A 25,618-nucleotide genomic window follows, 5' to 3' on the forward strand; every position below is an offset into this window, starting at 1 on the left:
TCCCAGACCAGGGCTCGAACCCGTGTCCCCTGCATTAGCAGGCAGATTCTCAACCACTGCGCCACCAGGGAAGCCCCTACCTTATTTTTTTGAAAGATATATTTGGTGAGTACAGAATTCTAGTTTAGCTTCACTCTTTTTTTTTTTTTGGCTTTCATTGTTTTCGATTTAAAGTCTGCTGTCATTCTTATTTCTTTTGTTCCTCTATACCTAATGTGTATTTTTCTTTGGTTACTTTTAAGATTTTTCTTTATCACTGGTTTTGAACAATTTTATTATGACATACCTTGGTGTAGTTTTTTTTTTTTTTTAATTTTATTTATTTATTTATTTATGGCTGTGCTGGGTCTTCGTTTCTGTGCGAGGGCTCTCTCCAGTTGCGGCAAGTGGGGGCCACTCTTCATCGCAGTGCGCAGACCTCTCACTATCACAGTCTCTCTTGTCGTGGAGCACAGGCTCCAGACGCGCAGGCTCAGTAATTGTGGTTCACGGGTCCAGCTGCTCCGCGGCATGTGGGATCCTCCCAGACCAGGGCTCGAACCCGCGTCCCCTGCATTGGCAGGCGGACTCCCAACCACTGCGCCATCAGGGAAGCCCCCACCTTGGTGTAGTTTTATCATGTTTCTTGTGCTTGGGGTTTGTTGAGGTTCTTGGATATATGAGTTATAGTTTTCATCAGATTTGAAAATTTTTCATCCATTATGCCTTAAAATATTTTTTTCTGACTTTTGTCTCTCTCCATTTTCTCTGTTTCTGGGACTCCAATTACATATCTACTAAGCTTCTTGATTGTTGTTCCATAATTCACTGATTTTGTTCATTTTTTTCTAGCTTTTTTCCTCCTCATATTTTAATTTGCTACTTCTCCAAGTTTACCAATCTATGCTGCATTGTCTAATCTGCTGTTAATTCCACTGAATTTACTTTTCATTTCAGACAATGTATATTTTATCTCTAAAAGTTTCATGTGGGTCATTTATTTTATATCTTCCCTATTTTTCTTTGTCATGTTCATGCTTTCTTCTACCTTCTTGAACAGATGGAGTATATTATAGTAACTGTTTTAATGTTCCCATCTAATTCTATCAGCTATATCATTTCTATTGATTGATTAATCCACTCTTTACAAGTTGTACTTTTCTGTTTCATTGCATGCCTTATAACTTGTGATTGAATGCTAGACATTTTAAATTTTACTTTGTTGGGTGTTGACTTTTTATGTTCTGTTAACTACTTAGGGGTTTGTTCTGGGGTAGGTGTTTTTTAGAAGTGGTTTTATACTTTTGAGATTTGCTTTTAAGCTTCGTTAGGTAGAATCAGAACAGCCTTTATTATTCTAAGACTAAACTGACCCTGCTACTCAAGCAGTAACCTCAGGATTCCATTGATGCCCCATATGTTAGGAGATATTTTCCATTGTGGTTTTGAGAATAAGAACTATTCCTGGCCCTGTGGGAACATTGGGAATTATTCTGCGTGCTCCTTTCCGGTGATTCTTTCCCTGGTCTCAGTAGTTTCCTCATGTTCCTGTGTTGATTAGACTCATTGAAAACTCAAGAGGAACTCTCTTCAGATCATCAGCTCTCTCTCTCTCTCTTCTCTCCATTACTCTTCTCTGTGAGTTCTTTCAGAGATCGCTATACTAAGCTTTATGTTGTCCATTGTCTGAAAACAGTTGCTTTGTATATTTTGTCCAGGTTTTTAGTTGCTTAAGATAGAAGGGTAAATCTGGTTTCTATAGTGCATCATGACTAGAAGCAGAAGTTGTATATCATTGTTTTCATTCACATTCCTTTTTAACTTAGGTATGAACATTTTCTGTATTTTTTAAATGTTATTTTTTAGATTTCTTTGGACAGAAAAAAATTTACATCTATGGAAATCCAAACACATAATTATATACACTTATTTTTAAGATTTCTGTGTTCACAGATTCCACAGATCCCATTTATCAGCTCATTTTGTCTTTCTCCTTTGGATTGTCAAGTTGCTTATCATATCTAACTAAATAATTTTCCTCTTGTAAGCCTATTTTTTCTTGTTTTTTTTTTATATATATATATTTTTAATTTTTATTTATTTATTTATTTATTTATGGCTGTGTTGGGTCTTCGTTTCTGTGCGAGGGCTTTCTCTAGTTGCGGCAAGTGGGGGCCACTCTTCATCGCGGTGCGCGGGCCTCTCATTATCACGGCCTCTCTTGTTGCGGACCACAGGCTCCAGACGCGCAGGCTAAGTAATTGTGGCTCACGGGCTTAGTCGCTCTGTGGCATGTGGGATCTTCCCAGACCAGGGCTCGAACCCATGTCCCCTGCATTGGCAGGCAGATTCTCAACCACTGCGCCACCAGGGAAGCCCAGCCTATTTTTTCTTAATCTTGATTTTTTCATAGCATTCCCTTTAGAACCCCTTTGTGCACCAAAAAAAATCTTCATTTATTTCATTCAACAATTATTTATGGAATGTTTACTATGTAACAGGCCATATGCTAGGCATTGGATACACATACAGAAGTATATGAAGCAGAGTTCCTGCCCTCGGGGTGTTCATAGTCTAGTAGGTAAACTGGTAAGAAACAGCTTTCCCTTTGTAGAACGTTTGCAGTGGGAACTGTGTTTTTCTGTTCTAGAACCATGGAAACAGAGGTGATTGCACTCTGCGTATCACTTTATCCTAACCCTAATTCACTCTTTTTCTCAAATATCCAAGCCTGCTTCTGCCTTAGGGTCTTTATTCTTGCTGTTCCCTCTGCCTAGAATGCTCCTCTCCCAAAAGTGTCCAAATGACTTGCTCCTACTCCTTCACATCCCTGCTCAAATGTCATTTTATCAATGTGACCTCCCTTGACTATTTTCTATAAAGTAGTACCTCCCACTTTCAATCTTTATCCCTTTACTTGAATTTATTCATTATAGCATAACTATTTACATTTTAATTAATTTTCATCCCCATTACTTTCTGTCCCCTCCTCCCTCAAATGTAAATGCCAGATGAGCAGGGACTTTATCTGTTTTGTTCACTATTTTATCCCCAGCACCTTGAGTAGTTATTTGCACATATGGATTCTTTATACATGTTTCTTGAAAGAATTAATACCTCTTTGGTCACTTGATTATTTTTCCTTCCCATGTTTCCCTGCAAAGCGTTTTCTGACTGATTTTATTCACATTGTCCATTTTTGGCTTATTCTACACTTCAAATAAGCAAATGTCTTAGTAACGCTGTAATGGTTAAAAGAGACACCTATCATGTCAAGTACTTATTAAATTTTGTTTTTTCCCCTCTCTTAGTTTTCAAATAGGACCAATCCAATTGATAAACATCTCGAAGTCCTGATCAACAAGTATGGATTGTCTTCCCACCCAGTTGCTTCTCAGATGTTTGGGTTTGCTGGAAAAGAGCACATGGAAAAATATGGTATGTTAAGAAACGTTAAGTCTTATTGGTAGTTATATACATGTGTGAGAAACAATAGGTATTTATTAAGAAACTGTGGGGGATGCCAAGATGTATAAAATATGAAATGGTTTTTCAGTTAAGTTGAAGAAATAGTCTGTATAGAATTCAGTTTTCTAAAAGTATTTATACCTAGGACATCATATGAGAAGTACCTAGAATGCTCCAAAACAAGACATTGAAATAGGAAAAATAACATAAATCTTGTTTCCTTTAATCATAGACTATAAATTGAGGCTCATTAGTTCTGAATATGGTAATGAGACTTAAAGCTAGCTCTTGGTAATAGATTTATGTACCCAAGTTTTACTCTCAGCACTTGAATCCATCAGGAGTCCATTATCATGTCAATCCATAGTGTTTTATGAGATTTAAAATTTCATAGTTGATTTTTATTTTGTAGGTAAACATCCTAGCTTTTTGACTGATGATCAGTGATTGGCCTGCCTTAGCCAGTTAAGTAAAGCATGGGATAGTGCAGACAGAGTTTTTGATTTTGTTTTTGTTTTTATTGTATGACCCTGAACCAGTGCCTTGTTGTGTACTGTGAGATAAGAAAGAAAATAGTTGTGCTTGAAAGTTCAGCATTCCTATTCTTTGCAGGAAATATATCCCAGGTTTCATAGCCAAGATCAAGTAATCAGAAAGGAAAGAAATCTTCAAGGAAGAATGGTAGGATGGTATAGAGGAGCACTGCCAGTTTGGGGCCATGGAAATTTTCTTTCTTGTAGCTATTTCTTGCCATTTTAAACTCAGTCCATTCCAATCTGGCTTCCCTTCTTTCTCAAGGCTACCACTGATCACTACGTTGCCATATCAAGTAAATGCTTTTCAATCCTATTTTAATAGACCTCAGCACCATTAGTCCCTTTTGATCATTTCTTTCTTAAAACATTCTCTTCTCTTGGCCACTGTGACATCTCGTTCTTCTGGTTTTCCTTACCTCTTTGGCTATTCCTTTTTAATTTTTTTAAATGATTTTTTAAAAATTTATTTATTTATATTTTTTATTTTTGGCTGTGTTGGGTCTTCGTTGCTTCTCATGGGCTTTCTCTAGTTGCGGTGAGCAGGGGTTACTCTTCGTTGTGGTGTAGGGGCTTCTCATTGCGGTGGCTTCTCTTGTTGAGGAGCACGGGCTCTAGGTGCATGGGCTTCAGTAGTTGTGGCTCGTGGGCTCTAGAGTGCAGGCTCAGTAGTTGTAGCACACAGGCTTATTTGCTCCGCGGCATGTGGGATCTTCCCAGACCAGGGCTGGAACCTGTGTCTCCTGCATTGGCAGGTGGATTCTTAACCACTGCTCTACCAGGGAAGTCCCTCCATTTCCTTTTGAATTAAATAATTCATTTAAAATATTGAGCTATTATTATATTGCAGGCACTATTCTAGGCACTGGAATATAGCAGCATATCAGTTAGCTATTGCTGTGTAATAAACCACTCCAAAACTCAGCAATTTTAAACAATGATTATTTATTATTATAGCTTACAAGTTGGTAGATTGACTGGGAATCAGCTGATCTAAGTCATGCTCAGCTCTTTTTGTCTGGGTTGATCATATGACTGTAGGTTGGTTGGAGGCTCTGTTTTAGTCCTGTTTGGCTGGGTCATATGTCCTTCATTTTCCTCTTGGGACCGGAGGACCAGCTCTGGCATGTCCTTTTCATGGTCACAGCAGAAGCACAAGAGAGTAATCTGCAACATGCAAGGCCTTTTGAGACTTGACCAAAGCAAGTCACATGGCAAACTTGGAATCAAGGGATAGGGAAATATACTCTACTTCTTTTGTGGTAGGAAACTGCAAAGTCAGACCATAAAGGATATTCAGGAGGGAAAAAGAATTAGGGACATCAGTGTATTCATTCACAAGCAACAAATAAGCAAATGAAATGTGAGGTTTTTGCTTAAATTTCTAGTCGGGGAGAGACAGTAGCATATGAAAAAAACTACGATAATTTCAAACAATTATTAGTCCTGTGAAGAAAATAAAACAAGGTAAGGCACTTGTGGGGAGAGGGAGGCAAACTTAGGATAGTCAGTGATGGACTCTATACTTGTATATCCAATTGGCATCTTTGCATCTCTGCTTGTGTATGTAACAGATGTCTCAAATCTCACATGTTCAGATACAAACTCTTCATTCTGTTCCCCCATATCTTAAATTTGCTCCTACTCTACTTTTCCTCATCTCAGTAAGTGGCATTTCCATCCATTCAGATGTTCAAAGCAAAAACATGAGTCATCTTTGACACTTCTCCTTGCTCTTCCCCTACTCCAGTCCCTCACTATGTCCTATCAGTTCTACCTTCAAACTCCAAATTATGTTTTTTTTCCCCCAGTTTCTTTTACTATCACAGCTCTTATCCCAGACCATAATTTTTCAAACTTTGATCTGTGACCTGCTAGGAAATTAAAGAATCAAAGTAGTGATTGAACCCAGCATTTAAAAAAAATATGACATTTGTTGTTGTTGTGTATTATAACTCAAGTCAGAGAAATGCACACAACATAAATATACAGCTTCGTGAATTCTCACAAAGCTCATAACTATGACCTAAATTACTTCACAGGTCAAAAATAGAATGCTAGCACTTAAGAATACTCTCTGTAGATAATTTTTATCTTAAGAACTTTGGGGGTCTCCTGTGAATCTTGTTTGGTCATGCCATTAGTCAACAAGCTACACCTGCAAATCTCTTTGGGCTAAGTGCTTTTCTACCTTGGGTCCTTTCTGAGGTGGCTGAGGAGCAACATTCTTAAGCTTCCTAGCAGCCCTTTGATTGAGAGGATTTGTGAGGCACAGGTTTTTTCTCTTTAGAGGGCTTATTTCTGTCTGAACAATATTCTGAGGCATCACCTTTGATCTTTCTGAAGTCTTAACAAAAGATTTGTCACAACATGGCCTTCAGTTTTGGACCATGTTTTTGTGGCAATGCCCTGGATTTGATCTTTGCTCAAAGACTATTTCTTTTTTTTTTTTTTTAACATCTTTATTGGAGTATAATTGCTTTACAATGTTGTGTTAGTGTCTGCTGTATAACAAAGTGAATCAGCTGTACATATACATATATCCCCATATCCCCTCCCTCTTGTGTCTCCCTCCCACCCTCCCTGTCCCACCCTCCCTGTCCCACCCCTCTAGGTGGTCACAAACACCCAGCTGATCTCCCTGTGCTATGCAGCTGCTTCCCACTAGCTAACTATTTTACATTTGGTAGTGTATATATGTCAATGCCACTCTCTCACTTCATCCCAGCTTACCCTTCCCTCTCCCCTTATCCTCAAGTCCATTCTCTAGTAGGTCTGTGTCTTTATTCCCGTCAAAGACTATTTCTTAATTTTAACATCTTTTACCACTTTGAAAGGCTGAGAATTTTCAAAACTATCAAGTCCTGAATCCTTTTTGTTTAATAGTCCTTTCTGCAATAGAGCATTATAGAGTTTTACTATAAGCAGCCAGAAGAAACCATGTGGCAGTTTCAATATTTTGCTTATTAACTAGTTTCTACATAACTGCAAGTAATAGTATTACTGTAATCTCTGCTTCTATTTTAAGAGGGCTCTCCTTTCCTCCAGTTTTCAGTAAGATTTTGTCCTTTTGCAAACTCTCACCTGCAGCATCCTCAAAGGACTTCGAGGCTACTAATGGTTTCTTCAACGCACTTTAGGCTTTTGCTAGCAATTGTTCCAAACTTTGGAACTAGAATGGTTCCAAAGCCATTCACATATCTTACATTTTTGTTCAGTGTAACTCCATTTCCACTATATTAGTTTGCTTGGGCTGACATAGCAAATACCATAGACTGGGTGGCTCAAAGAACAGAAATTTATTTCTCATAGTTCTAGAGGCTGGGAAGTCTAAAATCAAGATGCATGATAGGTTTTATACTGAGGCTTTTTTTCTTGGGTTATAGGTGACTGCCATCTCATTGTGTATTCACATGATCTCTTCTTTTATGTGGGTGCGGAGAGAGAGGGAGAGAGAAACATCTTTGTCTTCCACTTTTTGTAAGGATTCTTATAAGGACACTAATCCTATCAGGAGGGACTCACCCTCATGACCTCATCTACCATAATTACCTCCCAAAAGACCCATCTCCAAAAACCATCACATTGAGTGTTAGGACTTCAATAAATGATTTTTTTTTAATATAAATTTTTAAATTTATCTTTGGTTGAGTTGGGTCTTCGTTGCTGAGCATGGGCTTTCTCTAGTTGCAGTGAGCGGGGACTACTCTTCGTTGCGGTGCATGGACTTCTCATTGCTGTGGCTTCTCTTGTTGCGGAGCACGGGCTCTAGGCACACAGGCTTCAGTAGTTGTGGTGCACAGGCTTAGTTGCTCCACGACATGTGGGATCTTCCTGGACCAGGGCTCAAACCCGTGTCCCCTGCATTGGCAGGCGGATTCTTAACCACTGCACCACCAGCGAAGTCCAACAAATGAATTTTGAGGGGACACAATTCAGTCCATGGCATTCAAGTACCAAAATATGTATTAGTATTTTCTATTACTTTGTTACGGTGAGACTTTCCTTTTAAAAATCATTTATTGTTTTAATTCCTGTTGTCTAGTCTTCCTATGTGTAAGCTCACTGGCCTTTCAGTGTGTTCGGTAAGCCAAACTTATTCCCTGCGCCCCAGTCTCATATTTTCTTTGGCTACAGTGCTCTTTATTCTTTCAAGGTCAACTCTTTTCATGCTTTAGGTCTTAAAAAATCTTATCTCATATCTCCAACACTTTACAAAAGTATTTCTGCTTGGATGTCTAACAGGCCTTTCAAATTTAACAGGTCTAAAACTGAAGTCCTAATTCTTTCCTTGAACTTCTACCTTCCCCATCTGTTCCTCCTGAAGTTTTTCCTATCTGGTAAATGATAACTCCATCTTTTTAGGACCTTTGGCCAAAAAGCTTAGAGCCATTCTTGATTTTTCTTATACTCAACGTTCAATATATCAGCAAACTTTTTTACACATTTCTTAAAATATCCAGAAATATGAGGAGAAATGTTTCTCCACATTTTCCCCACTTCTACTGTAGTGAAAGCTATCATGATTTCTCACCTGGAGTATAGGAATCTCCTAAATGGTTTTACTGCTTCTGCTTGTGTACCTGTACAGTCAATTCTTCACTTTATGTCCAGAGCAACGCTTTTAAAATATAAGCGAGATCATTTCACTCCTCTGCTAAGAACTCTGTTGTGTTCTTACCACACTCAGATTGAAACCTACAGGTCTTATTATGGCCTACAAGCTTCTATATGATCTGACCCTCCACCCTCATTAGCTCTCTGATCTCATCTTTTACCATTTTTTCTTTCACCACTCTGCTCCAGCCACACTATCCTTTTTTTTTTTTAACTTTTAAGTTATTGAGACTAGATGTCTTGATTTTAGCCACTTTATTTATTTATTTATTTATTTATTTTTGGCTGTGTTGGGTCTTCGGTTCGTGTGAGGGCTTTCTCTAGTTGCGGCAAGCGGGGGCCACTCTTCATCGCGGTGCGGGGACCGCTCTTCATCGCGGTGTGGGGACCGCTCTTCATCGCGATGCGCGGGCCTTTCACTATCGCGGCCCCTCCCGTTGCGGGGCACAGGCTCCAGACGCGCAGGCTCAGTAGTTGTGGCTCACAGGCCCAGCTGCTCCGTGGCATGTGGGATCTTCCCAGACCAGGGCTCGAACCCATTTCCCCTGCATTAGCAGGCAGATTCTCAACCACTGCGCCACCAGGGAAGCCCCACACTATCCTTTTGGTTCCTCAAACACAATAAGCCCATTCCTACCTCAAGCAGGGCCTAAACCTTGCTATTTCAACTTCTGGAATACTTTACCCTAAGATATCATCAGTGCTAGCTTTCCTACTTCCATCAGGTCTTTGCTTAAATGTCATCTTCTGCTTTCTTTCATCACCCTCCTTCCCAGAACTCCCTATCCTCTGTCTCTTACTTTATCATTTTTTTTTTTTTTTTAATTTTTGGCTGCGTTGGGTCTTCGTTGCTGCACGTGGGCTTTCTCTAGTTACGGTGAGTGGGGGCTGCTCTTCGTTGCAGTACATGGGCTTCTCATTGTGGTGGCTTCTCTTGTGGCGCACGGTCTCTAGGCACACGGGCTTCAGTAGTTGTGGTTCATGGGCTCTAGAGTGCAGGCTCAGTAGTTGTGGCGCATGGGCTTAGTTGCTTCACGGCATGTGGGATCTTCCTGGACCAGGGCTCGAACCTGTGCCCCCTGCATTAGCAGGCGGATTCTTAGCCATTGTGCCACCAAAGAAGCCCTTACTTTATCATTTTATAGAGCACTTATGAAAATCTGGCATATATATTTTTTCTTATTTATTGGCTGTCTCTTCCAACCAGAATCTAAGTCTACAAGGGCCTGATTTTTGTTTGTTTTATTCCCTGCTCTTTGACTGTTACCTAGTAGAGTACCTGGCACAAAGCAGGTATTCTGTAATTAATTAATCTTCAAAGAAAGACCCTCCTTGATCATTCAATTGAAGTGAATCCCTCCTGTTATTCTTTTTCATAGATAGTTTCCTATTGCTTTCCTTCATAGCACTTAGCACTATTTATATTCATATATTTATTGTGTGTGGTTTTACTTGTTTAATTTTTGTCTTCCTTATTTGTCTTATAAACTCCGTGAAAGCAGGAACCATGTCTGTTTTGTTTACCTTCAGTATATCCAGCCTAGCACGGTGGTTGGCATGTAATCTGGCCAGAAGAAAATTTTTTCCCCCTTTTCTTCTACAATCCCTAGCATATTTAAATACTCAGTAAATACTTGTTGAATGAATGAATGAATTTCCATACCCATATTATCTCATTCAATTCTCACAACAGTCCATTATGGGAGGTGTTATATTAATAGTTATTAATATTACTTTTAGGTACAATTCTGGCTTCAAGATCTCATATATATTTATTTATATATATTTATTTATTCATTTATTATATATTTATTTATTTAATTGTGTGGAGAAAGTATTCAGCAATTTTTATTTTCTTGAGTTTCTTTTTCTTTCAGGAATGGGTATTGAATTTTGTCAAATGGTTTTCCAGCATCTGTGGATTTCATTATGTCCTCCACTTAGATCTAGTAATAGAATATTTTATTAATGGATTCCTGATATTGAATCAACGTTGCATGTCTGGAATGAATGCCACTTGGTTATGATGTATTGATTTTTTTTTAATGTGGAGTTAGACTCTGTCACTATTTTATTTAGTACTTTCAAATCAACATTCATAAGTGATACTGGTTTTTAATTTTCTTTTTTTTAATGTCTATCAAGTTTAGGTGTTAATTTTATACTTACTTCATAGAAGGAAGTAGGAAGCGTTTCTTCATTTTTGATGCTTTGGAATGATTTATGGAGCATTTGGACTACTTGATCTTTGTAGGTTTGATATAATACCCTGTGAAATCATCTGGGCCTGTTTTTTTGGTGTGTATGGTTTGTTTGTTTGTTTTGGTAGTTGCTTGGTAATTATCTATTTCTTTATGTTTAAACATTCCATCTCCAGTGGGGTCAATTTTGGTAGTCTTTATTTCTCTGGGAAATTATCCGTTTCATTTAGAGTTTCAAATCTATTTGTATAGAAGTCTGAAAAGTAGTCTTTTACATAAAATTTCTATTTCAATGGTATTTCTCTCTTGTTATTTCTTATTTTTGTGTATATATGCTTTCTGCTTTTTTTCCTATTAAATTAGGGTAGCAGTTTGTCTCTTTTGTTAAATTTTTCAGAACAATAGGATTTTGATTGATTAATTTTATCTATTCTTTCTAATTCTCTATTCCATTATTTTCTGCCTTTATCTTCCTTGTGCTTTTTATTGGTTTATCTTGTTGTTTTTCTAGTTTTTTGAATTGGGAATTTAATTCATTTTTTATCCTTTTAGTGAATAACAGCTTTATTGAGATAAAATTGACATACCATAAAAATTCATTCTTTTAAAGTGTACAATTCAGTGTTTTTTAGTATATTCACAGAGTTGTGCAATCATCACCACTATCTAATTTCAGAACATTTTCATCATCCTCAAAGGAAACCCCATACCCATTAGCAATCCTTTCCTCTGAGGCACCTGGCAACCACTAATCTAATTTCTGTTTTTATGTGTTTGCTTATTGTGAACACTTCATTTAAATGGACCATACAGTATGTGACCTTTTGTGACTGGCTTCTTTCACTCAGCATAGAAAACATTCACAGTTTATTCAAGTAGTAGCATGGATCAGGACTTCATTCTTTTTAATTGATCAATATGTTCCATTTTAATCATTCTTAGTGTTTAGTGCTATGTCCTTGTTACAGCTTTAAACATATCACATTGGTTCTGATATGTAGTGTTTTAGTTTTCAGTATCATTTTTTTTCAGAAGCTTTGCAATCATTTGTGTTTCCTCTTTTTGCCCAAGAGTTGTTTTATGGAAATAGTTAAAAAATTTCCAGGTAGACTTAATTTTTACATTTTATTAATAGTTACTAGTTTTATTACATTGTGATTTGAGAGCGTTCTTTTAAATTTGGAGTGATTCCTAATTCTCTGATGTCCGCTCATGTCAGTGTAGTAAAGTCTTATTTCTGTAGTGGATTTTTTGAAAGATGGACTGTGTGTCCTCTGATCTCTTGTTTCTTTTTTGTTTGTTTGTTTTGTCTTGTAGGACCCCAGAAATTTCCCTGTTTGCTTCTTTTCTCTTTCACCATCCAGTTGCCAAAGGGACCGTCCCCTCCACATTTTTTTTTTTTTTTTGCCCTCTTTTCTTCTCCTAGAAGCTATACCTTTCAAAGATTACCGCCTTGAGTCTCCTGTGCTTTTCTAACCCTTCCTTGTAGTCATGTTTTGATCTACAGGAATATTTTTTCAATATTTTCACTCTTGTGAGGAGTCTTTTTCTTCCTGGTGGTAGTTTCAGAGCAATAGTAGGCTTGCCACTAGCTCCCCTCTTCTCTCCTGTGCAGTATTTTTCAGACTGCCCTTCTTCCCTAGGAGGCTTACTGTGGGAGCGTGAATGACTGCTGGCAGGGATTTGGTCACTTTTTCCCTTTCCCTTTTCTTTTTCACTTACAGATAATTTGAAGTTTTGTGTTTTCTTTTGTCTAGTTATGCTGAGGGTATGGTTTTGTGCAGTTTTATTTGTTTTTCTTGTTATTCTATATTTTTTTAGAGGATATGAAGAGAGATTTAGGCAGCTTCCATTGCCCTCAGCTAGCTGGAAATCTGCGTTTGGTGTGTTTTCAACCTTTTCTCAAGTTTTACATTACTCAGAGTAGTTGGACAGTTTTTTCTAGTCTAAAGTCTGAAGTGTAAATGTGCAGTATTTTAGTTGAAATGTTATTCTTCATCCAACGGATTTCTAATGAATTGTAGAATTTCATAGAATTTTAAGTTGTTGTTTGAAATTGCTGTTTGTGAATGTGCTCTAGAAATGAATATGTAAGAATGTTTGTAGTAGCTTACATTCTGCTATAGAATCAGGAGATTTTTGTGGCTTCAAGGTTTGAGTCAAAGAGATTGAGATCTTTTTATACCACTCATATTCTTAGAACAGCCAAAAATCTGAACTGGTAGTTCAGAATCAGTAGTCAACAAGCCCTTCATCAGTGTCCAGGATTAGTAAATACATGGTAAGTGATTGGCAGAATATTTTTCAAAGGGCTCCTATCTTCTGTAGATTAACTGGATCCCATAGCAAGGAAACAAGAAGAAAAGACATCAATACCTACTGAATGTCTCCTATGTCAGACACTATGCCAAGTACTTTTATATAGTTTAGCTGCCCTTCTTCCTACAAATCCGTTTGTGAATTGCTTGTAAATCTTCTAATAGATGACAATAAAGCATTTGTACTTCCTGTGACAAGAAACTTGCCACAGAGGCTACTCATTCCATTTTTTTGGTGATTCCAGTTGTTACAGTGCTCTTTTTCATGTTGAACTCAAATCTCTCTCCCTATAGTTTCTGTCTTCTGAGACTCATAGAACAAGCCTCTTTCACCTTACAGCCCTTCAAATATCTGAAGCCAGCTTGACCTTGTTCCCTTTAACTGTTTCTTATTAGACTTGTTTCATGACCCATCATCCCCAGACTAATTACTGTACTGTGATCGCATGTAAGCTTTTCTGGTAATCACATCACACTGTTGAATCATATTGAGCTTATCATCGAACAGAACCTCAGAGCCTTTCTCATGATTGCTTCTCCTTTTCTTAGGTAGTTCTGGGTGGTCAAGAATAGAACTGGGCATTTAATTAATTACATTCTGATCCATCTCATTGATAAACCTCACTGAAGTCTATTTGGATCCAACATTATAGCAGTCTCTCTCAGCTTCAGGTTTGATGAGCATACCCTTTAATTTTCTTTATTTTGTTTTAAATAAATTTATGTATTTATTTATGGCTGCGTTGGGTCTTTGTTGCTGCGTGCAGGCTTTCTCTAGTTGCAGTGAGCGGGGGCTACTCTTACCCTTTAATTTTCTAATCCAATTTTTGGTAGAAATATTAACCAGAGCATGGCTGAGGTTAGAGGTTAGCAGTAGAGACTTTGTTCTAGGTTAATACTTTGATCAGTGCCTGTCATTGATCAGTGCCTATGTGTTCTGTTGACTCTTAAGATGCTCCATGACATGGGTCAATTAAGTTGGAAAATGCTTCATCCTTTAACTCTCTTTTGGACAATCATAATACACACGCAATAGTAAAGGAAAGTCTCTTAATGCTCTGCCATAAAGAAATTTGTTTAACTTTGTTTAAACCAGTGTTATGTAAACCTAACAGAAGAACCCTCATTTTAATAGTAACACCAAAAAAACCCTGAAAAACAAAAGGGAAAAAACGCCACACTACAGTATTTCCTTGTCTTGTCCCAAAAGGTGACCTTAAAAATTTTGTCTGTTGTCTTGCTGATACTAGATACTATGTTTCATTTGATCTACTAGCCAATGCAGTAAAAAAAGATAATTAATTTGGGTGGATTGGTTCAAGATGGTGGAGTAGAGGGACGTGTGCTCACTCCCTCTTGCGAGAGTACTGGAATCACAGCTGACTGCTGAAAGATCATTGACAGGAAGACACTGGAACTCACCAAAAAAGATACCCCACATCCAAAGACAAAGGAGAAGCCGCAATGAGAGGGAAGAAGGGGCGCAATCACAATAAAATCAAATCCCATAACCGTGTTGTGGGTGACTCGCAAACTGGAGAACAATTATACACAGAAGTCCACCCACCAGAGTGAAGGTTCTGAGCCCCACATCAGGCTTCCCAACCCGGGGATGGGAGGAGGAATTCCCAGAGAATCAGACTTTGAAGGCTAGCGGGATTTGATTGCAGGACTTCAACAGGACTGGGGGAAACAGAGACTCCACTCTTGGAGGGCACACCCAAAGTAGTGTGCGTACCAGGACCGAAGGGGAAGGAGCAGTGACCCCATAGGAAACTGAACCAGACCCACCTGCTGGTGTTGGAGGGTCTCTTGCAGAGGCAGGGGATGGCTGTGGCTCATGGTAGGGACAGGGACACTGGGAGCAGAAGTTCTGGGAAGTACTCCTTGGTGTGAGCCCTCCCGGAGTCTGCCATTAGCCCTACCACAGAGCCTGTAGCCTCCACTGCTTGGTTGCCTCAGACCAAACAACCAACAGGGAGGGAACTCAAGCCCACGCATCAGCAGACAAGTGGATTAAAGTTTTACTGAGCTCTGCCCACCAGAGCAACACCCAGCTCTACCCACCACCAGTCCCTCCCATCAGGAAGCTCACACAAGCCTCTTAGATAGTCTCATTCCCCCAGAGGGCAGACAGCAGAAGCAAGAAGAACTACAGTCCTGCAGCCTGTGGAATGCAAACCACATTCACAGAAAGATAGACAAAATGAAAAGGGAGAGGACTATGTACCAGATGAAGGAACAAGATAAAACCCCAGAAAAACAATTAAATGAAGTGGAGATAGGCAAACTTCCAGAAAAAGAATTCAGAATAATGATAGTGAAGATGATCCAGGACCTCAGAAAAAGAATGGAGGCAAAGATCGAGAAAATGCAAGAAATGTTTAACAAACACCTGGAAGAATTAAAGAACAAACACCTAGAAGAAATAAAGAACAAACAGAGTTGAACAATACAATAACTGAAATGAAAAATACACTAGAAGGAATCAATAGCAGAATAACTGAGGCAGAAGGAAGGGTAAGTGACTTGGAAGACAAAATGGTGGAATTCACTGCCACAGAACAGACTAAAGAAAAAAGAATGAAAAGAAATGAAGACAGCCTAAGAGACCTCTGGGACAACATTAAACGCACCAACATTCGCATTATAGGGGTCCCAGAAGGAGAAGAGGGAGAGAAAGGACTTGAGAAAATATTTGAAGAGATTATAGTTGAAAACTTCCCTAACATGGGAAAGGAAATAGCCACCCCAGTCCAGGAAGCACAGAGAGTCCCAGGCAGGATAAACCCAAGGAGAAACAGGCTGAGACACATAGTAATCAAATTGACGAAAATTAAAGACAAAGAAAAATTATTAAAAGCAACAAGGGAAGAATGACAAATAACATACAAGGGAACTCCCATAAGGTTGACAGCTGATTTCTCAGCAGAAACTCTACAAGCCAGAAGGGAGTGCCATGATATATTTAAAGTGATGAAAGGGAAAAACCTACAACCAAGATTACTCTACCCAGCAAGGATCTCATGCAGATTTGATGGAGAAATCAAAAGCTTTACAGACAAGCAAAAGCTAAGAGAATTCAGCACCACCAAACCAGCTCTACAACAAATGCTAAAGGAACTTCTCTAAGTGGGAAACAGAAGAGAAGAAAAGGACCTACAAAAACAAGCCCAAAACAATTAAGAAAATGGTAATAGGAACTTACATAATGATAATTACCTTAAACGTGAATGGATTAAATGCTCCAACCAAAAGACACAGGCTTACTGAATGGATACAAAAACAAGATCCATATATATGCTGTCTACAAGAAACCCACTTCGGACCTAGGGACACATACTGACTGAAAGTGAAGGGATGGAAAAAGATATTCCATGCAAATGGAAATCAAGAGAAAGCTGGAGTAGCAATACTCATATCAGAATAGACTTTAACATAAAGAATGTTACAAGAGACAAAGAAGGACACTACATAACGATCAAGGGATCAATCCAAGAAGAAGATATAACACTTATAAATATATATGCACCCAACATAGGAGCACCTCAATACATAAGGCAAATGCTAACAGCTATAAAAGAGGAAACTGACAGTAACACAGTAATAGTGGGGGACTTTAACACCTCACTTACGACAATGGACAGATCATCCAGACAGAAAATTAATAAGGAAACACAAGCTTTAAATGACACAATAGACCAGATAGATTTAATTGATATTTATAGGACATTCTATCCAAAAACATTGGATTACATTTTCTTCTCAAGTGCACACGGAACATTCCCCAGGATAGATCATATCTTGGGTCACAAATCAAGCCTTGGTAAATTTAAGAAAATTGAAATCATATCAAACATCTTTTCCGACCACAGTGCTATGAGACTAGAAATAAATTACAGGGGAAAAAAATATAAAAAACACAAACACATGGAGGCTAAACAGTACGTTACTAAATAACCAAGAGATGACTGAAGAAATCAAAGAGGAAATAAAAAAATACCTAGAGACAAATGACAATGAAAACACGACGATCCAAAACCTATGAGATGCAGCAAAAGCAGTTCTAGGAGGAAAGTTTATAGCAATACAATCCTACCTCAAGAAACAAGAAAAATCTCGAAGAAACAATCTAATCTTTCACCTCAAGGAACTAGAGGAAGAAGAACAAACAAAACCCAAAGTTAGCAGAAGGAAAGAAATCATAAAGATCAGAGCAGAAATAAATGAAATGGAAACAAAGAAAACAATAGCAAAGATCAATAAAACTAAAAGCTGGTTTCTTGAGAAGGTAAACAAAATTGATAAACCTTTAGCCAGACTCATCAAGAAAAAGAAGAAGAGGACTCAAATCAATAAAGTTAGAAATGAAAAAGGAGAAGTTACAACTGACACTGCAGAAATACAAAGCATTATAAGAGACTACTACAAGCAACTCTATGCCAATAAAATGGACCACCTGGAAGAAATGGACAAATTCTTAGAAACGTATAACCTCCCAAGACTGAACCAGGAAAAAACAGAAAATATGAACAGACCAAACACAAGTAATGAATTTGAAACTGTGGTTAAAAACCTTTCAAGAAACAAAAGTCCAGGACCAGATGGCTTCACAGGTGAATTCTATCAAACATTTAGAGAAGAGCTAACACCCATCCTTCTCAAACTCTTCCAAAAAATTGCAGAGGAAGGAACACTCCTAAACTCATTCTATGAGGCTACCAATACCCTGATACCAAAACTAGACAAAGATACTACAAAAAATGAAAATTACAGACCAATATCACCAATGAATATAGATCTAAAAATCCTCAACAAAATACTAGCAAACAGAATCCAATAACACATTAAAAGGATCCTACACCATGACCAAGTGGGATTTATCCCAGGGATCCAAGGATTCTTCAATATATGCAAATCAATCAATGTGATACAACATATTAACAAATTGAAGAATAAGAAGCATATGATCATCTCAATAGATGCAGAAAGCTTTTGACAAAATTCAACACCCATTTATGATAAAAACTCCCCAGAAAGGGGGCATAGAGGGAACCTTCCTCAACATAATAAGGGGCATATACAACAGACCCACAGCAAACATCATTCTCAATGGTGGAAAACTGAAAGCATTTCTTCTAAGATCAGGAACAAAACAAGGATGTCCACTCTTGCCACTATTATTCAACATAGTATTGGAAGTCCTAGCCATGGCAATCAAAGAAGAAAAAGAAATAAAAGGTATACAGATTGGAAAAGAAGAAGTAAAACTGTCACTGTTTGCAGATGATATGATACTGCACATAGATAATCCTAAAGATGCCACCAGAAAACTACTAGAGCTAATCAATGAATTTGGTAAAGTTGCAGGATACAATAATTAATGCACAGAAATCTCTTGCATTCCTATACACTAACAACGAAAGAGCAGAAAGAGAAATTAAGGAAACAATCCCATTCACCATTGCAACAAAAAGAATAAAATACCTAGGAATAAACATACCTAAGGAGGTAAAAGACTGGTACTCAGAAAACTATAAGACACTGATGAAAGAAATTAAAGATGACACAAACAGATGGAGAGATATACCATGTTCTTGGATTGGAAGAATCAATATTGTGAAAATGACTATACTACCCAAAGCAATCTACAGATTCAATGCAATCCCTATCAAATTACCAACGGCATTTTTTACAGAACTGGAACAAAAAATCTTAAAATTTGTATGGAGACACAAAAGACCCCTAATAGCCAAAGCAAACTTGAGGGAAAAATACAGAGCTGGAAGAATCAGACTCCCTGACTTCAGACTATACTACAAAGCTACAGTAATGAAGACAATATGGTACTGGCACAAAAACAGAAATATAGATCAATGGAACAGGATAGAAAGCCCAGAGATAACCCATGCACCTATGGTCAACTAATCTATGACAAAGGAGGCAAGGATATACAATGGAGAAAAGACAGTCTCTTCAATAAGTGGTCCGGGGAAAACTGGAGAGCTACATGTAAAAGAATGTAATTAGAACACTCCCTAACACCATGCTCAAAATTAAGTCAAAATGGATTAAAGACCTAAATATAAGACCGGACACTATAAAACTCTTAGAGGAAAACATAGGAAGAACACTCTTTTTTTTTTTTTTTTTAGGAAGAACACTCTTTGACATAAATCACAGCAAGATCTTTTTTGACCCACCTCATAGAGTAATGGAAATAAAAACAAAAATAAACAAATGGGACCTAATGAAACATAAAAGCTTTTGCACAGCAAAGGAAACTATAAACAGGACAAAAAGACAACCCTCAGAATGGGAGAAAATATTTGCAAACAAATCAATGAACAAAGGATTAATCTCCAAAATATATAAACAGCTCATGCAGCTCAATATTTTAAAAAAAACCCAATTGAAAAATGGGCAGAAGACCTAAATAGACATTTCTCCAGAGAAGACATACAGATGGCCAAGAGGCACATGAAAAGCTGCTCAGCGTCACTAATTATTAGAGAAAGGCAAATCAGTACTACAATGAGGTATCACCTCACACCCATTAGAATGGACATCATCAGAAAATCTACAAGCAACAAATGCTGGAGAGGATGTGGAGAACAGGGAACCCCCTTGCTCTGTTGGTGAGAATGTAAATTGATACAGCCACTATGGAGAACAGTATGGAGTTTCCTTAAAAAACTAACAATAGAATTACCATATGACCCAGCAATCCCACTACTGCCATATACCCAGAGAAAACCATAATTCAAAAAGACACATGCACCCCAATGCTCATTGCAGCATTATTTACAATAGCCAGGTCATGGAAGCAACCTAAATGCCCATCGACAGATGAATGGATAAAGAAGATGTGGTACATATATACCATGGAATATTACTCAGCCATAAAAAGGAACGAAAATGGGTCATTTGTAGAGACGTGGATGGACCTAGTGACTGTCATACGGAGTGAAGTAAGTCAGAAAGAGAAAAACAAATATCGTATATTAATGCATATATGTGAAATCTAGAAAAATGGTACAGATGAACCAGTTTTCAAGGCAGAAATAGAGACACAGATGTAAAGAACAAATGTATGGACACCATGGGGGAAAAGTGGGGGATGGGGGTGGTGCTGGGATGAATTGGGAGTTTGGGATTGACATGTATGCACCAATATGTATAAAATAGATAACTAATAAGAACCTACTGTATAAAAAAAATAAAATTAAATTAAAAAAAATGATAATAATTTGATGTGGCTTGTTCTTACTGGACCCGTACTGACTGCCTTTGGATCAGTCACTACTCTCATTGGTATGAAATCGCTAGTGTGGTTTCTACCTTTTCCCATTTTTATTAGAATTGAGAGAAGATTTGTTCAATTATATGTATGTCATTTCTGCTCTGAAGATCACCCTCCTTGACAGAAAAATAGAGATAAAACAGAAATGGGGACTCTCCACTTTATTGTGCTGTGTATTAACTTAATATTATCAGCTCTGATCAGTGCACTTTTTCATTCTTTGGTCTTTCTAATTCCAAAGGAGGATTCAAAACCTATTTTATTCTGTTTCATCTTCTTAAAAATAGTAAACGAGGTTTTTGCAAATTTTACTTCATTAACGCGCTTGCTTTTATTTTCTGACACTACTCTTTAAACTTTCTGTTAAAGAATTTAAAAAGTATACACTTTTTTTTTTTTTAATTAATAGCTACTCTATTTATTTATTTATTTGTTTACTTTTAGCTGTGTTGGGTCTTCGTTTCGTGCGAGGGCTTTCTCTAGTTGCGGCAAGTGGGGGCCACTCTTCATCGCGGTGCGCGGGCCTCTTACACTTTTCTTGTTAGACTGTAACTCTTCTGAAGACCCTTCTGCCTTATCATAAGGAAAAAGAAGTTCAGGCCCTAGAAGGTGTGAATTGTAAAATTCACTTAATCCAGGGATGTTGGGATGTTTTGGCAGACTCCTTGAAGTATTGCTGGCAGTGCTTTCCTGCCTTATAACCACTGTGGTCCTAGGCTATATTTTCTGGGTTTTGAAAGTAGGCCCTAGTTGTACTAGGTAGAATAGGCCAGTTTGAACTATTTTCATATCATACGCTTATTTGTTGATTCAATTCATTAAATGCACCCAAGTTTAATTATAAAGAAATGTTTATGTGAGGGATCAGTGTTGAAGTTTCCAGTACTGGTATCTATGCATGGGAAAATGTGGAAATATTAGGAGGATACTGAGTATCATTGCAACATTTGTTAACAAGCAACAGGAAAGCATTAACCAACTAATAGAAGTTTGCTTTCTCTACAGGAACAAAACTTGAACACTTTGCAAAAATTGGATGGAAAAATCATAAACATTCAGTTAATAACCCGTAAGTATTTCAGAGATATGAAATAGTGAGAATCTGGGTTATCCTGCTATGTAATATGCAACTTTATACTTGAAAAGCAAATGTAAGACCTCAAAGATGTTAACTAGAATGGTTTTTTTCTTATGAAAGGCTTGTGCCCACGTAAACTTTTGACTACTTTTCAGTTTAGGTTTTGGTTTATTTATGTTTAAAATGCCATTTAAGCTTAGTTGCTCTTTTAAGAAAGAATGTGAACGTCTGGCGTTAAAAGATGTAATTGATCATAGGTTCTAACTCTAGTAAATGAAATTTATTATAATAATTTTAATTGGAAATAACCAGGCCCCATTTTAAACCATTTTTTAAAACTTTTCTTAGTTTGTTTTGATCAATTAAAATGTTTGTAAAACACGTATTAGTGGTTGTTTTAATTATTTTATATTAAATTATTTGCATTTTAATTATGTTAGTGTCATTAACTCTTACTCTGATAGAATAATATGGTTATTTATATCCTAAAAAATAGTCTGAAGTAAAATTACATCATGTGTATTACTGGTAATTAATCTTTGAATCCCTAGTGCCTAGTGCAATGCATGGCTCATAGCATGTTCTTAATGGTTGCTGAATAAAATTGGTTCACTGGGAATTGAATTAGTGCCACACAACTAGAATCTCTGCAAAAGCAAACCACTAGGCAATAAAAGAATAGTAGCTAACTTTATTAAATGCCAACTCTGTGTCACTGTGCTAGGTACTTTTATGTACATTTTCATTTAATCCTCTCAAGGACCCTATAAGGTAGTTATTTTTATTCTTATTTTATAGATGATGAAAATGAGGCCTACAGAAATTAGGCAACTTGCTCAGGATCATTCTAAATAGTGGTAAAATAATGTTTATATTTTTCCTTCTACTAGATTATAAACTCCTTGAGGGCAAGAGCCATCTCTTATCTTTATGTTCTTAATGCTTAGCACAGAATCTGGAACATACTTGGTGCTCAGTAAATTGTTTCTGAACTATTAAACAAATTTTGCCATGTTTAATAAGCATAAAAACATGATAAGGGACATTTTATACCACAAGTGGGTCATTACCACATATTTCTAATACTTCATGCTATTACTTGTTCTCCTCATTCTTCTGATTCTGAATTGATGTTTGAATTCAGGATATACCTAATTAACAAATAATATCTACTCCCATGCCCTAAATTTAATGGTATTCTGTGAAAGATCTGAGGGTATTGTGGAAGCTTTGGTTAATACCCTTGCTTATATAATAAAATAGAAATTCCTTCATATGAGATAACAAACCTGTTATAATTTGGCCTCATTCTACTTTGCTGGTCTTATTTCCTACCACTTCCCTGGTTATTCTCAATCTCATCTCTCACAAGATCACTTGGTATTTCTTAAGTGTATTATACTGTGCTTGTTTCTGTGTTTTTAGTTATGCTGTTAACTCTCCCTGGAATATCCTTCTGCCTTTCTTTTGTTTGGCAAGTATCTACTTACTCATCAAGTCCCAACGCAAATATCATTGCTTCTCTTAGTACCTTCTTAAATGGGCATGATTATTTTTTCTCATGAGCTTCATTGTACTGTCCGTATATGTCTGTTATAACATATCACACTGTATCATACTTATTTATAAATCTTTCTCCTCTGATGATGATGATCCTTGAGCAGAGATTATGTCTCACCTTTATATCTTCAGTACCTAGTAGGGTAATGGAACATAGTATATGCTCAATAAAACTTTGCTGTTACTGAATAGTAGTTAGGATAAGCAGTCTTAAGCCCATAAATATGGTCTAGAGCTGATTTCTTTGTCCTTAGAACTTGGAGAACCATTAAAAATCCTTGTGATTTCCTGAAACTAGTAAGGAACTGTACCAACATATTGAGGTGTTGACAGTACTGCAGTTTCCTGGCTTTGAGGCTCCAAAGAGCAGCTCTTGACCTTCCCCAGAGAAGCAAAGCTTCCAAGTCTTTCTTTTACTTAACTCCCTGCCCAACCAGGTACTCATTTATCCACTCATTACAGCATTCTTCTAAAGGATTTTCATTCACTCAGCTATTATATATTCAGTAACCTACTATGTGCAAGACGCTGGTAAAGCTGCTAGTGATATAGCAGTGAACAAGATGGATTAGTTCCTTGTCCTCATGGATCTTCTGCTATGTATTATAAGTTCTCAATTATGTTGAATAGGCAAATGTTATTTCTGAATGTCAGCTTCATCATTTAAAACTCACTGAAACAGCCAAGAATAGCCTTCTAGGTTTGGCTCAGAAATTTCAGATGCTAACTTCTTACACTAGGTTTTGCTTGACTAGTGAAGAAAGATAATTCTGTGTTTGCTGACCAGTCATTAGAGATAACCTGTTACATATTTCTAAGAAGGTTGAGTTAAGAACCTTCTCAAGTGCTTCCTCACAGATTATAAGAATACCTAAAGGCAGTGAGAATCTGTGATCAATAGTATAAGATTAGGGATAGCTTCTGCCACTTTAGCCTTCAGACCTGTGTCTATAACTCTCCCTCCTTACTATCTCTTGAATTCATTACTTCTTTCCATCTTTTTTTTTTTTTTAATTTTATTTTTTTGGCTGTGCCGCACGGCATGTGGAATCTTAGTTCCCTGATCAGGGATCGAACCCGCACCCCCTGCATTGGAAGCACGGAGTCTTAACCACTGGACCTCCAGGGAAGTCCTGCTTCTCTCCATCTTTTACTTCCAGTTCCCTATTTTAGGCCCTTATCATTTCTTGCCTTAATTATTGCCCCAGGGCTTCCCTGGTGGCGCAGTGGTTGAGAATCTGCCTGCTAATGCAGGGGACACGGGTTCGAGCCCTGGTCTGGGAAGATCCCACATGCCACGGAGCATCTGGGCCCGTGAGCCACAACTACTGAGCCTGCGCGTCTGGAGCCTGTGCCCCGCAACGGGAGGGGCCGCGATAGTGAGAGGCCCGCGCACCGCGATGAAGAGCGGTCCATGCACCGCGATGAAGAGTGGCCCCCGCTTGCCGTAACTAGAGAAAGCCCTCGCAAGAACTGAAGACCCAACACAGCCAAAAATAAATAAATAAATAAATAAAGTAGCTATAATTATTGCCCCAGTCTCTTAGTTGGTTTACTTGCTTTTGGTAATGCCTTTTTACTGTCCCTTTTCCATACCACAGCTTTCTTGCTGAAATACAAATCTGGTCATGTCACTCCCAGCTTAATATCCTTTAGTAGTTTCTCATTGTTTTCAGTATAATGTAAACACCATATACTGGCCTTTCATGATCTGATCCTTGTTCATGTCTCCTGCCCCCTCTTTTTCATCTTGCCTCCATATTCCTTCCCAAATGTCACGCTCTAACTTCAATAAACTATTTCACCTCAAGAGGTTTTGCATGTGCTGACCCTTGTGCCAGGAATTCTCTATCTCCTATTTCCTCTTATTTGCCTAACCTCAGAGAGGAAGCCCCCTTTAGTATCTGGGTTTGATGTGTATCCTGTTGGTCCCATGGCACCCTGTATAACATTTCTATCATGGCATTTATCATACTAGAATGGTGTATTTATTGCCATGGATTCAGACTGAGTTCCTTGAGGGTAGGAACTGTGTCCATGTCCCCACTGTCTAGTACAGGATCTGGCTTAAATAAAGCATTTTTTTGAAAGTTGGTGATGGTCAAAGTTAACTTTATTTTTTTTATTTTTATTTTTATTTTTTTAATGTCTGAAACATTTATATTAACATATTTCCATACATATTTCCATACAAATACAAATATAAGATTTTTAGAAATTTCATGTAATGTCTGAAACATTTATATTAACATATTTCCATACATATTTCCATACAAATACAAATATAAGATTTTTAGAAATTTCATGTAATGTCTGAAACATTTATATTGACATATTTCCATACATATTTCCATACAAATACAAATATAAGATTTTTAGAAATTTCATGTAATGTCTGAAACATTTATATTAACATATTTCTATACAAATAACCCAATGAAAGTTTAGTATTAGTTGTTTTGTTTGTTTTTTTATACTGCAGGTTCTTATTAGGCATCAGTTTTATACACATCAGTGTATACATGTCAATCCCAATCGCCCAATTCAGCACACCACCATCC

The 25,618-nt window shown here is 37.5% G+C and overlaps 1 protein-coding gene across 2 annotated transcripts in view; it reads left to right on the top strand.

Moving 5' to 3' along the window:
* The window catches only part of SCP2 (sterol carrier protein 2), a 158,441-nt gene that overhangs the window by 26,824 nt on the left and 105,999 nt on the right, over positions 1 to 25,618 (top strand). For both annotated transcript variants that reach the window (XM_007164440.3, XM_007164441.3), the window contains 2 exons: positions 3,291 to 3,417; positions 21,425 to 21,488. In XM_007164440.3, coding sequence (XP_007164502.2) covers positions 3,291 to 3,417; positions 21,425 to 21,488 — 191 coding nt within the window. The remainder of the gene's footprint in view (positions 1 to 3,290; positions 3,418 to 21,424; positions 21,489 to 25,618) is intronic.

This window comes from Balaenoptera acutorostrata, chromosome 1 (assembly GCF_949987535.1).
Source record: "Balaenoptera acutorostrata chromosome 1, mBalAcu1.1, whole genome shotgun sequence".
In the NCBI taxonomy this organism is placed as follows: Eukaryota; Metazoa; Chordata; class Mammalia; order Artiodactyla; family Balaenopteridae; genus Balaenoptera; species Balaenoptera acutorostrata.